The sequence below is a fragment of the Bufo gargarizans genome, chromosome 3 (assembly GCF_014858855.1).
Source record: "Bufo gargarizans isolate SCDJY-AF-19 chromosome 3, ASM1485885v1, whole genome shotgun sequence".
Taxonomy (NCBI): Eukaryota; Metazoa; Chordata; class Amphibia; order Anura; family Bufonidae; genus Bufo; species Bufo gargarizans.
This window is the reverse complement of record NC_058082.1, coordinates 89358010-89379147: the sequence shown is the minus strand read 5'-3', so window position 1 is coordinate 89379147 and position 21138 is coordinate 89358010. Positions and strand designations below refer to the sequence as shown.

The 21138-nt window shown below is 40.7% G+C and overlaps 1 protein-coding gene across 1 annotated transcript in view; it reads left to right on the top strand.

The window, feature by feature from the left end:
• PARP4 (poly(ADP-ribose) polymerase family member 4) overlaps positions 1-21138 on the top strand; it is a 200755-nt gene that overhangs the window by 143383 nt on the left and 36234 nt on the right. The window contains exons 33-35 of the mRNA XM_044288460.1: positions 6211-6255; positions 9921-10028; positions 20216-20359. Of these exons, the coding sequence (XP_044144395.1) occupies positions 6211-6255; positions 9921-10028; positions 20216-20359 (297 nt within the window). The remainder of the gene's footprint in view (positions 1-6210; positions 6256-9920; positions 10029-20215; positions 20360-21138) is intronic.

Genomic DNA, 21138 nt, shown 5'->3' with positions numbered 1-21138 from the left:
GCACCAGGTAAGGTATTTCAAAAAAGGCACGGTTTCAAGTCAAACTCGATATTTAATCCACCTGGCTGCAGAGTCCCCAACTGGTAGATCCACTCGACCTCTTTCTTATTTATTTGTGTCAGTGAATCCCCTCCTCGCCAATGTGGTCTAACTGTCTCGACTCCAGCAAATTTCAAACCCCAAGGATTCTTCCCATGTACAAGCTTGAAATGAGCCGACACACTATGAGTGATAAGACCTTTTTTAATGTTTCGTATATGTTCTTGTATTCGAACTTTAAGTTTCCTTATTGTCCTACCCACGTACTGGAGCCCACATGGGCACTCCAGTACGTATATGACATTCTCGTTTTCACATGAACAATTCCCTCTGATACGAAATTCCATTCCATTTTTGCTAGATATAATGCTATTACTATTCCTCTTGCGTTCCTTTGTGTTCCGGTTTCTGCAACCTACGCAGAAACCACACCAAGTGAACTTTCCTCCCTCTCTATTTATTTTAATATTCGCAGGTGGAATGGCACTATGCACAAGCTTAGTTTTAATATTAGCCGCTCTTTTGAAAATGAAGGAAGGATTTTCGGGTATGATTTTTCCTAAAACAGGGTCATTTTTAAGTGTCCCCCAGTTCTTTTTTACCATTTTCTTAATATTATCGGACATGGAACAATACTTTGTTACAAATGAGAACTTATAATCCTTACTCTCTTTTTTCTTCACTATTCTCTTTGTATTATCGCTTTCTTCCTTTTTCTCTTTTTCTACCATATTTATGCATACGTCCAGATCCGCCTCATTGTAACCCCTTTCGACAAACCTATTCTTTAGTATATTACTCTGTACTCTATATTCTTCCGTTTTCGTGCAATTACGGGCCATCCTCTTGAACTGTCCCTTGGAATTTGTAACCATTGGAATTTGAAATTTGTGGGGGAAATTAGTAACAGTTCAGTAAACTTCCTCGATTTATGCATACGGATAGAAGACGGCCAATTCCTGACCAGTTCATACTTTAAGGAAACAGATGTTAACTCCTATATTGATGTGACTAGTTGCCATTACGGACCTTGGCTCAAGAATATCCCAAAGGGACAGTTCAAGAGGATGGCCCGTAATTGCACGAAAACGGAAGAATATAGAGTACAGAGTAATATACTAAAGAATAGGTTTGTCGAAAGGGGTTACAATGAGGCGGATCTGGACGTATGCATAAATATGGTAGAAAAAGAGAAAAAGGAAGAAAGCGATAATACAAAGAGAATAGTGAAGAAAAAAGAGAGTAAGGATTATAAGTTCTCATTTGTAACAAAGTATTGTTCCATGTCCGATAATATTAAGAAAATGGTAAAAAAGAACTGGGGGACACTTAAAAATGACCCTGTTTTAGGAAAAATCATACCCGAAAATCCTTCCTTCATTTTCAAAAGAGCGGCTAATATTAAAACTAAGCTTGTGCATAGTGCCATTCCACCTGCGAATATTAAAATAAATAGAGAGGGAGGAAAGTTCACTTGGTGTGGTTTCTGCGTAGGTTGCAGAAACCGGAACACAAAGGAACGCAAGAGGAATAGTAATAGCATTATATCTAGCAAAAATGGAATGGAATTTCGTATCAGAGGGAATTGTTCATGTGAAAACGAGAATGTCATATACGTACTGGAGTGCCCATGTGGGCTCCAGTACGTGGGTAGGACAATAAGGAAACTTAAAGTTCGAATACAAGAACATATACGAAACATTAAAAAAGGTCTTATCACTCATAGTGTGTCGGCTCATTTCAAGCTTGTACATGGGAAGAATCCTTGGGGTTTGAAATTTGCTGGAGTCGAGACAGTTAGACCACATTGGCGAGGAGGGGATTCACTGACACAAATAAATAAGAAAGAGGTCGAGTGGATCTACCAGTTGGGGACTCTGCAGCCAGGTGGATTAAATATCGAGTTTGACTTGAAACCGTGCCTTTTTGAAATACCTTACCTGGTGCGATATTCGACTCTTCCCCATCTCGCCTCTTGAGGACCTTCGGGTGACGTCAGGAGGTTGGACTATTTTGGTAGGGCAGCGTCATGGAGTGACGTGGCTGGAGGTAACCGGAGAGGCGGGATTGGACAGATCCGAATGACGCTCTAGGAGAGGGTGGGGCGAAATGACGATGTCATGATGACTGATAGATGAAAGGAGATGAGGGATAAAACTACGAGAAGGAGAATATGTAACCATTCTTAGAAAATGTGTTTAAAGTGCGGCTATTAGCGGGGATTGATGTATTAGATAAATGCAATAACGGATTATGATTAGGCTGACTAAAATGATATTGTAATATAAGAGATATGTGGTCATGATTTATGACGAAATTGATGAGAGTAATTAAGATGAAAGTAATGCTGTTTTGTGAGTGTATAATATGAAAGTGTGATCTGCACTTCCCGGATATGATCCGGTGTAACATTCAATGTAATGAGGCAGCTGGGCTACTTAAGGAGCCTGATTGTGCATATGCGCAGTTCGCCCCTGAAGAAGCAAGGTAGCGAAACCCGGGTCGGGCAGGAACGAGACGCTGTAAAGTGGAATTACTATATGCCTTTGTTGAACAACTTTGTTGTGAGTAGATTAAAACCTTTTTATACCATCTGGTAAAGGGTACTTCACTATTTTGTCTGTCCTTTGAACCTCATAGAGGCCACTGTATTTGGAAGATCGGACCCTGTTAGGGTGACAGAGAAAAGGCGTGTGGAGCCCAATACCATTCATCACTGACCGGGGAACCTAATCTAGAGCAGCGCGGCTCCAACCCCCCTTCTATTGACTGCTTTGAGTGTGAATACCTACCACACTACCACGGAGCCTGCAGCAGCGCAAGTACCTGTCCTTACTGGGACACAGGACTGACTTTTATTGTACTGTTTTTAAAAGAGAATTGATGTTCCTAACACAGGGAAAACACGCTATAAACATAGATACACAAAATTTTCCTGACACATGAAGATAAATTCTGGCTAGCAATCTCCGACACTGTGTAGATTGGTTATCTCGGTCGAGTTACTACTCTAATTATGAGATAGAATCTCAACTGGCCCAACCATGGTCTCTAGCTGCCCTATTACATTCAAAATACACCAGTTTACCTCCCCTAACGAAGAAGAGTTTACTTATAAGAGACACAGTGGCAACCTGGAAGGCAGTTTGAAAAGATTATGGTTTATCCTTTTCACTGTCCAAACACATGCCCATCTGTGGTCACCCTAAATTCAAAGAGGGAATACATAATATACAATTTGGAGAATGGCAGAATAAGGGAATCAGGACAGTACGGGACTTGTGGCATGAGGCAGGAAATAGATACCTTTCTTTTCAAGAGGTCTGCTCCACATATGGACTGATTTGACACATTTTTGGCTTACTTGCAGGTCATGAATTTTCTGAGACCGCAACTGAGAGATCTATCGAGATAATTCCCTTCAAACCAGTTTGATCTTGTGAAACAGACAAACAATACCTCTCTATCCTATCAGATCTTTCGTATAAACTACAAAAGGCCCACTCCGAAAAGTCCCCTGATAGATGCTTTAAATCCTGGGAAAAGGAATTAGAAGCCCTAAATCTACAAGATAAAATCCTTCAGGGGTGGTTAGCAATTTAGGAAATCAGCCCCAAATGAGATCCGGCGTGAGACCCAGTTTAGAATTTTACACAAGGCGATATACGGTTTTCATGAAACACACAAAACAGTGCATCCTGACAGAATAACTTATTGCCCAAAATGTAAAATGCACAACACTAACCTGTATCATGGTCTCTGGACCTGCCCGCAATCTGTTGCTTACTGGACCTTGTTTATAAAATGGGCCAGAGATGTGATGAAGTTGAACATTCCACTATCATCTGACATTATCCTCTTTCATCACCACCCAGAAAATACACCAATTGCACAAATAATACACGTGAGCATATTAGCAGCTAAAAGATGTTTATTACACCACTGGTTGAAACCATCTACACCTTCTCTATTAGACATCCTACAACAAATCAAATGGTGAATGAGAATGGAATTCTTGGCTGCGGAACATGCAAAAGAATCCATGGTAAAAAGGCTTATGAGAAAATGGAGGGGATTTATAACTGCGGAACTTGACAAAAAAGAAATACGATGCTGGGTCCGTACTGATCAACAACATAGTTTATGAAATAGAAAAGTTGTGTTAAAAAAAAAAAGGTATATATTTGTCATCACTGAGCCTGTAATCATAATTGAAAGTTGTAAAATTTACAACATGAAAACTCAGTGGTGGTATTGCTGAAAGACTTAATAAAGTTTAATCAAATATATATACTGCAAAGTAGTGTGCTGGCCTATTGCCATATTTTGTATTGCCTACATTTCTATTTCTTTGTCCCTGCCTACCAGTGCAATGCCTTGCTTACTTGTACATTATACCTACATAGTAAAAAGAATCATTGTGACCATGCCTAGCTGTGTTCTGAACCCTCCCACTTGGCTTGGTCGTGCCTTCTACTAGTTTGGGTCAGCCTACAACATGAGACCACTTTGAGTTCTTAATTTGCCTGTGCATGCTTACATAACCTTGTTGGAGCTTCTTTCAAAACTATAGGAGTTAAACCATGGGCGGGCCTCCATTTTTGTGACTACAACAGCCTCCAACTTTTTGGGAAGGCATTCCACAATATTTTGAAGTGGGAATTTGTGGTTATTGAGCCAAAAATACAATAGTGAGGTCAGGCATTGAATTTGGATTAGAGGGTCTGACCTGTAGTTATCTTTCAAATCCATTCCAAAGGTGATCAGTGGGGTTCAGGTCAGGGCTCAATGCAGATAACTTGAGTTCCTCCACCTAACCATGTCTTTTGAGGATGTTGTTTCCCCAAACTCTTGACACAAAGTTGTCACCTAGAATTGTCTAAAACATGATTTATGCTGTAGCATTACCCTTTGCTGGAGAAAAGCGGAATCCTCTGAATCGTGCTTTAGACTGTTAGTCCACTAGTGCTTTACAACAATTCCCGTCGATGCTTGGAATGGCACATGGTGATTTTAGACTTGCGTGCAGCTGCTTGACCATGGATAAACATTTCATGAAGCTCCTGGTGCAAAGTTCTTGTGCGGATGTCACTTCTGGAGCAGTTTGGAGCTTTGTAATGTGGGATGTTACAGAAAATTGAAGGTGTTATGTGCCATGCAGGCCAAAAGTTTGTACTGCCTCATGGTTGAGTTGTGGAGATCGCGTGACTGTGAGCTTGAATTTAATGCACTTGTATAGGAGGTGTCGCTGTAACATCGGGACCCAATAATTAGGATGGGGTCTACGATTTTTTGCCATATAGTTTAGCAAAAACTAGAGGTATATGCTGTGTGATTAAAGGAAATCTTTCACCAGGATAATCGCTATTGAAGTAAAGCCATGGCCTAATAGCACTTAGTACCTTATTTCCAGATGTGCCTTTGTTCCAGCAATAGATGTTTTCCATCTTCTGAAAATCCAGTTTATTTGGTATGCAAATGAGCCAGTAAGGTGCCCAGAGGGACATCATTCTTGCAGGAAGGAGCCGAGGCACGCCTCCTGCCGCAATGTGTCCACACCCCTCCTTCATCACATTCAAGCCATAACTCTGCCCCCTTTTTGCTGCTCCCAGCATGAGGGCAGGCTTGGGCACTAGCAGGAGGCGTGCCTGGGCTCCTTCCTGCAAGAGTGACGCCCCTCTGGGCACCTTACTGCCTCATTTGCATATGAAATAAACTGGATTTTCAGAAGATAGAAAACATCTATTGCTAGAACAAAGGCACATCTAGAAATAAGGTACTAAGTGCTCTTAGGCTATGGCTTTACTTCAATAGCAATTATCTTGGTGACAGATTTCCTTTAAGGAGATATGGGTTCCAAATTTGTAAGCCTACAGTACCTGTTGTATAGTATTTGTGTTTGCATTCAGTAAAGTTGGAATGATTTGAAATAGCAAGTGTGTCTACTGGTTTCTACCTTTATTCTTCTTATTGTACTTTTACACAGGTTTAGTCTTTATAAATATATTTTATACAGGTCTCTGGTTCGTGTAGTTCTAAACATATACTATTAAAATATAAATACCAATGGTGACAGAACGATCACACACATATATTGTTTCTAACTAGTTTCTGAAAGTTATCCCTAAATGACTGATTTAATCATGTGTATCTTCAATATTTTACTTTCAGGAATCACCCTGTTATGAACAGGAATATCCGACCGTTGGCGGTTCTGTAAGTTAGTTATTTTCTTACCTTAATGTTTTTAATTTTTTTAATGCAGTTTTCAAGACACAGGGGTACATAAACTGAGTGCAGGACATTGCAGAAATGTTGTGTACTGCGGAATGGTGAATGTCACTTGGGACTATTTTATAAAGGTTGTAACTCAGGATCACTATAAAATAAGTAAAGGATATATATATATATATATATATATATATATATATATACTGTATATATTAGTCGCAGGTTCATGTACATGCAGTGGAGTTGGCAATGACAAACTATCAGACTTCAGGGGTTAAAAGTCCAAATGGTGCTTTATATTCCATCTAGAGAAACACAATACAGGATATCTAAGTTAGCCATCACTTCGGGTGAAGCTACAGCACATAAAGGATAAAACAAAAACATTAAATAAACACCTTCCCGTCTGGGCACTAAGGGTCCATTCACACGTCCGTTGTTTCTTTCCTGATCTGTTCCGTTTTTTGCGGAACAGATCTGGACCAGTTGCGTACCCATTCATTTTCAATGGGTCCTGAAAAAAATCGGACAGCACAATGTGTGCTGTCCGTTTCCGTTGTTCCGTTCCGCATGTCCGAAAAAATATAAAACTTGTCCTATTATTATCCGCAAAATCGGATCCTGGTACAATACAAAGTCAGTGGATCCGCAAAAAACGGATGACATACGGATGACATATGGAAACATTTTCAGGAACAACGGATCCGCAAAAAACTGACCGAAATTCAGGATATAGAAAAATACTGACGTGTGAATGTAGCCTAACTGTACAGAGAACTTCTCTCTCACACCTATGCCTTCAGCATGTCAGGAAGGTTAGGATTTGCACAGCAACACGATCAAATAGCCAGCAGACTCTGACCCTGGCTTTAATGCCTGTATTTATTCACCAATAAAGATCCCAGTAGCCACACCTGGAATCTCCTAAGGCTAGGTGTAATAGCTGTTCTGGAGTAAGGCCTCTTGCACACAAAAGTTTTTTTTTTTCCCGTTTCCGTTCCGTTTTTTTGCGTTCCGTATACGGACTGTATACACAACCATTCATTTCAATGGATCCGCAAAAAAAACGGAAGGTACTCCCTATGCCTTCCGTTTCCGTATTTCCGTTCCGTTCAAAGATAGAACATGTCCTATTATTGTCCGCATAACAGACAAGGATAGTACTGTTCTATCAGAGGCCGGCTGTTCCGTTCCGCAAAAAACGGAATGCACACGGACGTCATCCATATTTTTTGCGGACCGCAAAATACTGAAAAAGCCATACGGTCTTGTGCAAGAGGCCTAAGGGGAATATAAAATTGAGTGGATCCCTGCGCTGAAAACAAGACACCTAATTATGTAGATGTATCAAATCTAGCAAATTTTCAACCATGCAGCCAGTGTGGGTATATGAAAGATGATCTCACCTCTATCTTTCTGTTTCCAAGTTATCCGATGTTCCCGACTTACTTTGGTATTATGATTCGGCAAAATACTTGTTCCTTTCGTGGTAGTACAAATAGCTCTGGCATGTGTGTGGGGAAGCTAGTGGGAGTTAGTCCGAGAACGCTCCTGTGTGACGGATGCCTCCAGAGAAAAAAATAAGTCTACCAACGCGTTTCGAAACAAACGTGTTTCTTCGTCAGATTGGAATAGTAGTTCATTAGTAATTAATACATGATGTGTAAAGGCCTGGCTGTGTAGTTATGCCATATAATTATATATATACAGTATATATGATCAATAAAACCAAAGGGACTCATTCTAAACACTGGGAATGTGCATATTGGCAAAAAGACATTGTTTACATATAGGGGAATATACTTTAATTAAACAAGGTATGCAGAGGGATTTACTTAATATAATGGGAATATATTTAAGGTAATATATATTTAAAGGTATGTATGATAAAAAGAAAATAGGTAAAAAGGATATATATGTATAAATATGCATAAATGAACAGAAGATCATATTCATAGCAATGAAGTAGTTAAAATTGTTCTATGAGTGAAATAAATATTATAAAAGTACATAAGGACTAAATGAACCCAAAAAAAAAATATATGGTACATATAGGAAGTATAAACAAATTAAAAATTATAAAAAATATGTAGAGAATTCATAAAAGGGTGACCTAAAACCATGGTGCTAATGGTATGGTAACGGAAATCGGGTGAATAAAAGAGCTTAGTAATTAATGTATTCAAAGGATTCACTAAGACCATATGGTACAAGGGTAGTCAATTGGAAGATCCAAAACATTTCTTTTCTACACAATTGTTGAAAGGAGAGGGATACATGTTCAAGAGGGGTCACTATTGTGGGTTAATGCAAAATGGCGTGATACACTGTGGGTGGTGATTGTTATCCGCGTGGTACATCCCATTAGCTGTCTATCCCTCCTCAACCTATACGAAAGATTTATAGGGTCATTTTATCCACACTCTATCCACCTCTAACTTCTCCTAATCCACTGGCGCCTCTAGTTTCTCCTATATTTTGGTTGAATTCCTCAAGATTGGACTAACCCTCATTCACATTGGGCCTTTGATCAGAGGTCTGCTTAAGGAGTCATTCACACTGGGGATTTGATCTGAGATGTGCTTGTGGGGGGGGGGGGTCATTCACATTAGGGGTCTGATCTGAAGTCTGCTTGGGGGTTATTTCTATTAGGGGTCTGATCTAAGGTCTTATTGGGGGTCTGAGCTGAGGTCTGATTAACATTGGGGGTCTAAGATGAGGTCTGATTTAATATTGAGGGTTTGATTGGGGCTCTGAGCTGAGGTTTGATAAAAAATACTTATTTTCCTCCTCTAAAACCTAGGTGCGTCTTATGGGCAGGAGCGTCTTATAGGGTGAAAAATATATCTCATCCAGGGAAAGCTTGATGAGAAATAAGGAATCCAGGAAAGCTGATTATCCTTAGCAAAGAGTAGTTTGCAAAAGGCTTCTGTAAGTCCTGTTTTCAGGCCTGGATCTAAATGGAATGATGGGCAGTTTTATAGTGGGGCCTATCATTCTCTTCTTGGACAGAGCCATCTGAGGAGGCAGAACCTGTCTCGGGAGACTGTTACTGTGATTGCTAGCCTCAATGTGGACATTTAATACTGGTATAAGGTACGTTAATATAATATTGTTCGAGTGGTTGGTAGTACTAGCTACTCATATACTCAGGGAACCTTATGTTTAGGTAGTGCTCAGCCAAGCAGCGGTTGATTTGTGTTTTGAGCCTGCATGTAAAGGCTATACTATACATTTATTTTGTGCAACAAAAATAAAGAACAGGTAAAGCCTGTGTCACTGTCTCTGACTGCATCTGATCCCATTTTGCCTACCACTACAGAGCTAACTCCTACTATGTGTTAATTGGTGTAATTTGTAGAAAGATGACAATGTGTGAAAGTATTGATTGGGAGGGAGGCTGCATCATTTGGTGGAGGAAACATTAAAACTTTTTCATTCAACATTTTGAAATCCACCATATTGAATTAAACTCATGTTTTTTCTAACGGAAAGGGGTTCATATGATATATCAGTCTTGGCTACAATTCACTCAGTTTCGACCAGCGTTTACCTGTTTAGAAGTGAAGCGATATGGGTCATCTGAAATGGCGAATCCTGCAGTTTAAATACAAAGACCTTTTTAAATTATGGAAATTCCTTTTCTTTAGAACATTATGGAGATTCAGTCGCCAGATGCTTTGATCTGCAAAGGATGGCCGTTCTACAGGAGCCACCGCTGTTCAGTGATCCAGAGGGACTCCGACATCTTGGACCCGGTAAGTATGTTCTGTAGGAGGGACCCAGGCATTTCAGGGGGTATTTACAGGATTGGATAACCCCTTTAAGAATAAGTTATAAATGTAATTGTTAGGTATATATATCTGGTAATTCCATAAAAAACATCAATGACAATACAAGACAAACTATGTCTAGCTGCTGTAGGCATGCATTTGCCATCAGTGCAGCTAACAGTGAAACGCAGACCTGAGACTAAACTAAAAAGAAGCAATCACAATTTTTTTTTCTAATCCCTTAATGATCAGTGTATGTCATTGGTAATGGGGAAGTGTATGGAACAGACTCAGGAGCAAAGCCTGTTCCGTGCATGGTGGGTACTGGCTGTTTTATACAACTGACAGCCGCCTGCAGCAGTCAGGTTGGAGATAACATTGATCCTGGCTGTTTAACCCCTGTTTAACCCCTCTGATGCCACTGTCAATAGCAACCATGGCATCTGAGTATTTAGAGAGAGGAGGGGCTTTCCTCTGTCTTCAGATCGCCACCCTGGCAGACAGAAACATAGGGTGCCGAATGGTTGTCATGGCAGCCAGGGACCATCTGAAGCCCCCCAGCTCTGCCCTCTTACTGCTAATATTAGTAGGATTCCTGTAAAACCACTATTGATTGGAATACAGAAGTACTGCAGTGTAAAATACAAGCAATCAGATTATTACAGGTTGAAGTCCTTTAGGGGGACATTAAAAAAAACATTACAAATGGCTTGATAAAGTTTAAAAACAAATAAATTGAAACTTATTTTCATTTTTTTATTTATCATGTTTATAAAATTAAAAAAAAAAATTTTCATGCAATTTTACCGCACTGACAAGGCCTCATGCACACGACAGTGTCAATTTTGCAGTCCACAAATCACGGATCAGCAAAATCCACATTTTATTTGTGGACCTATAGGGGGACTTTTATCAATATTGGCATAATGTGTGCAAAAAATACTAACATTACAAATCAAAAGAGGTGATTTGTTTCACCTCATATATGAAAAGGCGCACGCCACTTTTACAATGTGAATTTTTAAATATTAACTTGATTATTTTCCTATTTCTCTCGACTTGCAACATTTTAAAGCTAATAGCACTAAAATACGACTTTTATAAACCCAAATGCGCCATTTCAGCCAACCCTGCCAGAGCACACTTGCGACTTTTGAAGCAATATTTGAGAAATTTCCACTGGTAAATTGTGAATTTTGTCTCAAACTTGGGACATTTTTGTTGAATGTCACTTTACTGACAGAACCCTGTTTTTGTAATTTATATTAGATAAAAATAAACTATAACTTGTTACCACCCCAAGTTTGTTTTCATAAATGCAATTATTTTATTTTTTTTTACAAAAAGGTCGCAACTTTATGCCATAAATGCAACTTTTTACACAAAACACCACCACATAAGCTGGCTTAATTGTCTGCAACAATTTGAGCTATTTCTGCCGATAAGAGGATGATAAATGAGGCGTAATATGCGCCAATTTGTTAACCTTGCCTACTTTGACATTTATAACTCATTCCCTGGCGTGATGCATTCTTTCTGGAGAAGATAGTTGATATACTTGAGCAAATCAAAACGCCATTCCTTTTGGCGCATGTTATGCCATAATTCTGCAACATGCTTAGTAAATGTCCCCCATTGACTTTGGTGGGTTTCTGGCCTGCATTTTGCGGAAAGCATATGGATATCTGTTCCGCGCAAGGATAGAACATATCCTATACTTGTCTGCAAAATGCAGACCATGCAAAAATTGCAGATGCAACATGGACAGCATCCATATTTAGCAGATCCGCAAAATGAATACTGTTGTGTGCATGAGGCCTAACACTGTAATAAATAAATATCACATTACAGTTTCTCAATACAATATATGAGCCATTAAATGGTTCAATCATCCCACAAATAAACTAGCCCTCGTACAGCTGTGATGTAAAATTAAAAAGGTTACCTTGGATATATGGTCATATCAGACCACTCTCCTCTGCTTCTTGACCTTGAAGATCAGCACCCTAGAGACAGAGACTTTATGTGGTGGTTCCCAAATTTTCTTTTGCAGGATGAGGACTTTATAAAGATAATGCAGGGATGGTGGATGGAGTATGCAGACTATAACATGGAACATATCCACTCAGCCGCACTGTTTTGGGAAACAGCAAAAGCTGTCCTGAGAGGGCACCTAATGGCATATGTTTTGTCTATAAAAAAGCTAGCAAGGGTAAATTTCGAGAAGGTGAGCGATATTTTGAGAACGGCGTATGTGGACTTTCTCGTGGCCACCAAAGAGAAATGGGTTTCGGCTTAGAGAGACTTTGACATATGAGCTGACAAGAAGGAAAGTATAGTAAGAACTCGACTTGAAGCTGAGTTACATATGTTTGGACATAAGTCGGGGAGGCTACTGGCTTCACTTGCAAGGGGTAGGCGTCCGATGATGCACATTAACAGTATGAGGAGGAAGGATGGGACCAAGGAGCACAGACATAAACACACAAATGGCATACTGGGGGACTAGGCTTTACTTAGGGGGGGGGGGGATGATAGGGAAGGACGAGCATTCTTGGATGCCCTGTCTTTGCCTAAGATCACCGATGGACAGCTTGCTTTTCTGAAGGACCCAATACCAGCAATGGAGATCCAGGCTACTATAAGGTCCTTTCCGTCCGGAAAGGCTCCGGGCCCAGATGGATATTCCTCTGACTTTTATAAAGCAATGAGTGCTCAGATCTGACGACATGAATACAGCCTTCATTACCTTAATCCACAAGGAGGCGAAGGATCCTGAACACCCATCTTCATATAGGCCAATCTCATTAATAAATCAGGATTTGAAAATACTTTCCAAATGGCTGGCAGATATTCTTCCCACGTTGGTCTCCCCTAGACAGGTGCGATTTGTTAAGGGTAGATTGGCAGTCACTAATATTCGCAAAGTACTGCTGGCGCTGTTAGTCATGAGATCGCCGGCTTATCTGGGGAGAAACCCAGCTATTATTACATTGGATGCCGAAAAGGCATTTGACAATGTTAGCTGACAAAAGATACTATAGCAACATGGAGAATATTGAGGAGATGGTACTGGTTATCTTATAGAATATCTAAACATGGATGGAATAATCCGGAGTTCATACATGGACATACCAATAGCCTTTTTGCAGAGTGGAAATCTAAAGGGATCAGACAAGTAAGACACCTGCTTCACGACTCAGAACCCAGATGGCTCTCCAGTGAGGAGCTGATAGCTAAATTTTCATTACGTCCATTCCAGAATATCCAACTTGCCCAGATTAACCCCTTGAGAATCCTGGGATTTTCCTTTTTTGCTTTTTCGTTTTTCACTCCCCGCCTTCCCATAGTCCTAATTTTTTTATTTTTCCATTCACATAGCCTTATAAGGGCTTATTTTTTGCGGGATAAGTTGCACTTTCTAATGGCACCATTTACAGTTGCATACATTGTAGTAGGAAGCGGAAAAAAAATCCAAATGGGGTAGAATTGGGAAAAATTGCAATTCTGTGAAAAGTTTTTTTTTATATTTTTTTTACACTGTACACTATGCGGTAAAATTGACCTGTTATCTTCATTCTCCAGGTCAGTACGGTTACAACAATACCACACTTGTATCATTTTTCTTGCGTTTTAACACTGAAAAGAAAATTGAAACCGTTGTGTACGGGCCTGTGTGATGGCTCATTTTTTGCAGGACGATCTGTTCTTTTCAGTGATACCAATTTGAAGTGTGTGCGACTTTTTGATCACTTTTTATGAAAAAAATTATTGGGTAGTTGAAGTGACAAAAAATGGCAAATTGTCTGGTTTTATTTTTATTTTCCCGTTACGCCATTTGCCATATGCCATTAATATTGTTATATTTTAATTGTATGGGCATTTTTGCATGTGGCGATCCCCATGATGTTTATATTTTTTTTAATTGGTTAATTACCGTAAGTGTTTTTATTTTTAGGAAAAGGGGGTGATTTGAACTTCTTTTTTTTTATATTTGTAAAAACTTTTTTTTTTTAACTTTTTTTAAGTCACCTTGGGTGGCAATAACTGGCAGTCATTCGATTGCCCATAGTGTTCATTGATGGCTAAATAGTCATCATTGAAAACTTAATTTGCACTATACCAGACATGCTCAACCTGCGGTCCTCCAGCTGTTGCAAAACTACAACTCCCATCATTCCCGGACAGCCTACAGCTATCACCCTACAGAAGGGCATGGTGGGAGTTGTAGTTTTACAACAGCTGGAGGGCCGCAGGTTGAGCATCCCTGCACTATACCAATACAATGTTGCAACCTAGTGGCCTGTATTGGTATATTCATCTAATTGACTCTGAAGCCTGCTTGAGGCTTTGGTCAATTAGCGCAATGTAACAGGTTCCCCGATCTCAGTCGGGGAGCGCTGTTACCGGACCAGAAGCGTGCAACTTTGGGTTCCTGACTGATCAGATACCGTGGTCACATTTGACCACGGCATCTGAAGGATAAGATGTATGTGATCAGCCTTTTGGCTGATTGCATACATGTGCCACGGGTCTCTGCTATTTAAAATTGCAGAAACCCCACCGCTAAGGCGAGTGCAATGTTTGGGGATTGGACTTAAGGGGTTAAAGCAGGTTAAGGTCTTTAAGGGGTTAAAGCAGCTATTACATCGAATCTAGTAGTACTACATAAAGAAGTTAACCAAAACACCCTAGATACAATTCTGGAACTAGGAGGGGTTAAGGTGTCAGTCTCTTCTGTTTATTATAGAATGCAAAAGGAAAGAACCCAAGGGGAAAGTCAGTGGGACTTCAAAACTTGGGCTGAACAGCTTGGAGGGATACTCAATTGCAAATTGTACACAGAGCCATCTTTGGTTTTAAAATACCCTCACACTCAGATAGACCTGATCGTATAACAAATTGTCCTAAATGTGGCAAGAGTTATACAGACCTGTATCATGGGCTCTGGACATGTCCGAAGAGCAAGCAGCTTTGGGAGGCAGTGGCTAGGATGATCAGAGAGATATGGGGGCAGAGGGTGGAATTAACCCCCCAGCTCTTTCTATTTCCTTTTGAGGAAGGGGATCGGATGGGTTCGAGGAAGTCTCTTCCCCATCTGTTCCACTCAATTTGTATGGTGACTAAAAGATGTACATTGCAGAGGTGGTTGCAAACGGAGATGCCTACAAATGTCACGGAAGGTGTACAGAAAACTAGAAGACACAAAATGAAGATCCGACTGACTGGATCCAAAACTAAGGAACCAAAGGGATAGCCCTGCAACAGACATGGCTCTCTCCCTAACTGCTCAGCCTATGCAAAAATCTCAATGGTAGATGATCGCATATCCTCGTTCCTCGACTGTATAACACCTGAACACCCTATAATAGTGAGGGGACACGACCACCGGCTCCCTACACTTGATACGGAGGGAGTCAGGGTCACCTGGGATCCAGCAAACAGGAAAATACAAATGAATGAACAAAACTTATCTGTAGAAGACTCAGTAGTAGCATCCAACATGCACACACTCCAGGAAGTTGTATAAACCGCAAAGTGATGCAGTATGGGAAGGGATTTAAAGGGATGCAATCAGTGCAACTACATGACAGCTGAGAGAGGCTAACAAGATGAGAAAATGAAAGCAAAACAAAAGGAAGGAGGTTCTGAAGGACGTCTGTCAGAGCTTCTCAGATGTCTGGTGGTGACAACAATACCCACTATTATGGAACAACTGAAAAAACTGTTACATATTGAGCGCTGATATACAATGCGATCCAAAGATAGACATACAAAGAGGCTTTTTCAGAAATGGAGAGGCTTCATTTTCTTTTCCTTTCTTCACTATATTTTTAAGCTGACATTGGACTTTATTGGTACTCCATTTATACGTGACACTGTTTCGAGGTTTGCATACCTCTTTTGTAAGTGACTTTTTTTGGGGGTCTGCGCACCCCAGCTGTAACTGTTTTAGGGTGTGCATACCCTGATGTTGTTATGTAACAATAAATGATAAAATAAAAATAAAAAGTTACAACTTCTTGAAGATGGGAAGGGGAAAGTGATATGTTGCCCCCAAAATTGACTTGGGCCTTGAGAGATTTACAGAAAAATTAGACTTAAAGGCGATGTCCCATGAAAAATAATCTTCAGTTTTCAAACCAGCACCTGCATGTGAATCCTTTTGTAATTGCATGTAACTAAAAATGTAGCACAGCCACTGAGTTTTTCAATAAAATGTATCTGTATAGTGCCACCTGCTGTTTATTTTTTTCTTATTTCTTTGTCCGTCTCACTGAGAAGGCCGCACATGCTCAGTTTCATCCTTCAGCTGCCTCCTGAGCTGTGATAGGGAGAGCTGAGACACGCCCCCTTAGCTACAGCAGAAAAGACCCCCCCCCTTCCTTGAACTGCCAGCTTGATATAAATCTAGCAGAGCAATGAGTGGGGAGTTCTCTGGATCCATGTGAGGTACAGGGCTGGGTCTAGCTTTGTTAGAAAGAGGTTGTCATGTACTATATAATGTCTGATTTTCATTTTTTACATTAGTCATGGGATAAGCCCTTTAAATAATACATCATTTTGTAACTATATGTTCATGTTTAATGGTCCTTCTACACAGATGGTTCTTTGGGTCAGTTATCAGGGATGAGCACTCATTCCCGATAATTGACTTGTGTTCTTCAGCTAATAGTATCTTTTGTCCTATGCAGTGGCCCCAGAGAAGCCTTTTTGGAGTTCATGCTGGTCATTAACACTAATGACATTGGCATGCATTTTACCTATGAATTGCATGATGACCATATATCATTTCTTGATCTTAATATTAGGCTTCAGGATGGTGTCATTCATACACGAACCTATAGAAATGAAGGGCCTGATTCAGCTCTGAGAATTATAGGGACCTTTGATAACAAGAGTAGAAAGGTACGTGAGATTCTGAATAGGTACTGGGACATTATTAAAATGGACCCAGATCTGAGAGATATTTTACCAGATTATCTGGCGGTGTCCTACAGAAAAGGTAGATCTCTAAGATATCTGTAAAGAATAAATCAAAGCAACTGGACGTACTGTAGATTTCTTGAAAACATTTAAACTCATTCTTCGAACAAGCTTTCTTAATTCTGAGTGACTGTACAAGAAATCTCTGGGAATAAATATGTAACTGAATCAACATCTGGTAATTATACCCAGCATGGGGTCAGAGGTCATTATACCCAGCATGGGGTCAAAGGTGTTGATTCTATTATCCTAATTGGAGTCAGTAGGTGATAAAGACTTCCCAGAAAAAGGTGTCAAGACAGCATTGTATGTGGCAGACAATAGATGTCTAACCCCCCCACCTCTATTAAAGCTTGGCTTCTCCATTTTTACGTAGATGGCCTCCTTCACACCTCGTTTGTACCTATCGGCCTCCTTATCCAAAACACGTACTTCAACATGCGATCATCTGATTTGCTCTGATTTGGAGATTTGCTATGTTTCTATGAAGCCTTGCAATAGGCAGAGCTCCAAAGGAACTTCACAGTGGTAGCATATTCTAGCGATATGTCACCAGTGTTTGAGTTGAGGAAACCCCTTTAACTTCTCCACAACCCTAAAGCAACAGGGAAGTCACTACTAACCCCTCCTTCCCCCTAGATCAACAGGGCAAATGAGAAGCAGACGTTTCACTGCCCTAGACCCCTAGGAAAAAGGGCAAACTCCTCCACCATCACCGACCGCCAGGAGAGAAAACTACAGAGCTGAAAACATTCTCTGTGGAGGAAAGGGGAAGAATTCCCTCAGACTCGTAGACCGCTCTAAGAGACAAATGACTGGAGATTAACATTTGAAGAACTTAAAACTTTACAGTTTAGGTTATTTTATATATATATATATATATATATATATACACAGTGTATATATATCTATATCTATATATCTATATATATATATATATATATACTAAAAAAAAAAAAAGTGAACACTAAAATACCACATCCTAGATCTCAATGAATGAAATATTCCAGTTGCAAATCTTTATTCATTACATGGTGGAATACGTTAAGAACAATAAAACAAAAATGATCAAAGTTAATTTAAAATTAATACCCCATGGAGGTCTGGATTTGGAATGGTACTCAAAAGTGGAAAAATCTAATTTCAGGCTGATCCAACTTCAGTGGATATGCCTCAAGACAAGGAAATGAGGCTCAGTAGTATGTGTGGCCTCCACATGCCTGTATGACCTCCCTACAATGCCTGGGCATGCTCCTGATGAGGCATTGGATGTTCTCCTGAGGGATCTTCTCCCAGACCTGGATTAAAGCATCAGTCAACTCCTAGACAGTCTGTGGTGCAACGCGGTATTGGTGGATGGAACGAGACATGATGTCCCAGATGTGCTTGATTAGATTCAGGTCTGGGGAACAGGCAGGCCAGTTCATCGCATCAATGCCTTCATCATGCAGGAACTGCTGACACACTTCAGCCACATAAGGCCTAGCATTGTCATGCATCAGAAGGAGCCCAGGGCCCACTGTACCTGCATATGGTCTCACAATGGGTCTTAGGATCTCATCACAGTACCTAATGGCAGTCAGGGTACCTCTGGCTAGCACAAGGAGGGCTGTGCGGCACTCCAAAGAAATGCTTCCCCACACTATTAGGGTTCATTCACACGTCCATAGTGTATTGCGGATGCGCAATACACTGGGCCGGCACCCCTATAGAAATGCCTATTATTTTCCTCTATTGCGGAAAGAATAGGACATGTTCTCCTTTTTTCGGGAGCCGCGGACCGGAAATGCGGATGCGGTAAGCACAATGTGTGCTGTCCACATCCTTTTCCGCCCCCTTTGAGAATGAATGGGTCCGCACCCGTCCAGCAGAATTGCGGAACGGATGCAGACCTATTCTACGGACGTGTGAATGAGCCCTTACTGACCCACTGCCAAACCGGTCAAGCTGGAGGATGTTACAGGCAGTAGAACGTTCTCCACGTCGTCTCCAGACTCTATCACATGTGCTCAGTGCGAACCTGTTCTCATCCGTGAATAGCACAGGGTGCCAGTGTCGAAACGGCCAATCTTGGTGTTTTCTGGCAAATGCCAATCACCCTGCACGGTGTCGGGCTGTAAGCACAACATTGACTTGTGGACGTCGGGCCCTCATAGAGTCTGTTTCTGACAGTTTGAGCGGACACATGGATGTTAGTGGCCTGTTGGAGGTCATTTTGCAGGGCTCTGGCACTGCTCCTCCTGTTCCTCCTTGCACAAAGGAGGAGGTAGTGGTCCTGCTGCTGGGTTGTTGCCCCCCCTACGGCTCCCTCCATGTCTCCTGGTGTACTGGCCTGTCTCCTGGTATCTGCTCCATGCTCTGGACACTACGCTGACAGACACAGCTAACCTTCTTTCCACAGCTCGCATTGATGTGCCATCATGGATGAGCTGCATTACTTGAGCAACTTCATGCTACCTCTAGAGGTTAGAGCAATGACGAAATGCAAAAGTGACCGAAACAAAAGCCAAAAAAGGATGAGAACAGAGAAATGGTCCGTGGTCAGGGGTTGTCTTGCTAATTACATATCATTTCTACCTGTTCAATTTGCACAACAGCAGGAGAAATTGATTCATAATCAGTGTTGCTTCATAACTGGACAGGTTGATTTCACAGAAGTGTGATTGACTTGGAGTTACATTATGTTGTCTGTGTTCCCTTTATTTTATTGAGCAGTGTATATGTTATATTGCCTGTGTGGTCACTCTCTGGTTTGCTGATTCTGTAGTGAGTTGTTGCGCATGCGCGGCCAATTTGGACATGCACTGACAAGTGGGTATTCCTTTTTTTGGGATCAGTGGGGATTCCAGAAGTTAGGCTACTGCCAATAAGGCATGGATGGAATCTTAAATTGTACTGAAGGCGGAATCTCTTTAAGCATGTACCACATGAGCAATGCCTACCTGCCATCAGTAATTGCAGCTTAGGTGCATGGTTGTCCATACGGTGACATACTGTGGGTCATTGTGCATATATATACACATATATATTGTTACCTTATGAAATGTTCATAATATTAGGCTAAGAATGTTTGTGCTTCCAGTGCTCTTGTTATGTGCATGCCTTTTGTGACTATAAACAGTCATATACAAAATGCATTAATTATGAGAATAATTCATTATAATAGTTACTATTCTTTCATATAGGTTAACCTCAGCCAGCCTATGTTACCACCACGTAGTAGAATACAGAGGAAAATATGTATGGATGCAGAGTCCGAAGAAGAAAGGAGTATCTCACCCTATGAAAACTTTGAGGTAGCAGAAAAGATCCCTGCACCAATCATGTTGGTACGTATACCCATGTGTTAACATTAATAAAAGGGGACCTGTTACATTGTGCCTGCAGTTCTGTCTAGCCTAGTACAGAGGAGGATTCAGTGTAACTGTGTATTCATTTAAATCTCTGCTCATTTTGGGCTTAGGAGTCCGTGGGTGGTTCTAATTAGTGATTGACAGTTATACAGGGATGTCTGTCAATCACGAATAGGACTGCCCACTGGACTCCTAAGCATAGAAAAAGCAGAGGTTTATATTAATAAAATAAGTTTCTCAAAATCTTTTTCCACAAAACTACATATCACTCTGCTCAGCTCATTCTGCTCTATAACATGGTGCCTGTAGCTTGGGGGCAATGTTCTACATGGCAGGTAAAGCGTGCCTGAGAAGAAGTTGCTCTGCTACAGCAGGTTATCTAAAGTATTATGGCAACCATCACCAACAGTCAGGTCCTGCATTTTGGGACTCCTGGTAAAATATTTGGCCAGCTATTCCAGCTTGTAAGCAACAGACTTGGGACTTGAGTTGGGAATGAGAAAACCGAGGTGGGCAGAAACAGAATAGCTTTATTCTATCTGCACCATTAGACTACGGACAACTTGAATAAGAAGATGACTCTTCTTCCTCTGAGCAACATCATGGGGAATTTGTCAGGTTTGCAGAATTATCTGGACACTCCTTTAAGGACAGAATTGGCTTGTCCAATGTATCTTGGGTGAGAATGTATTTAAAAAATATTTAATATTATCTTCTAATGATGATCTTAATTGCACTACGTTTTAATTGTAGTG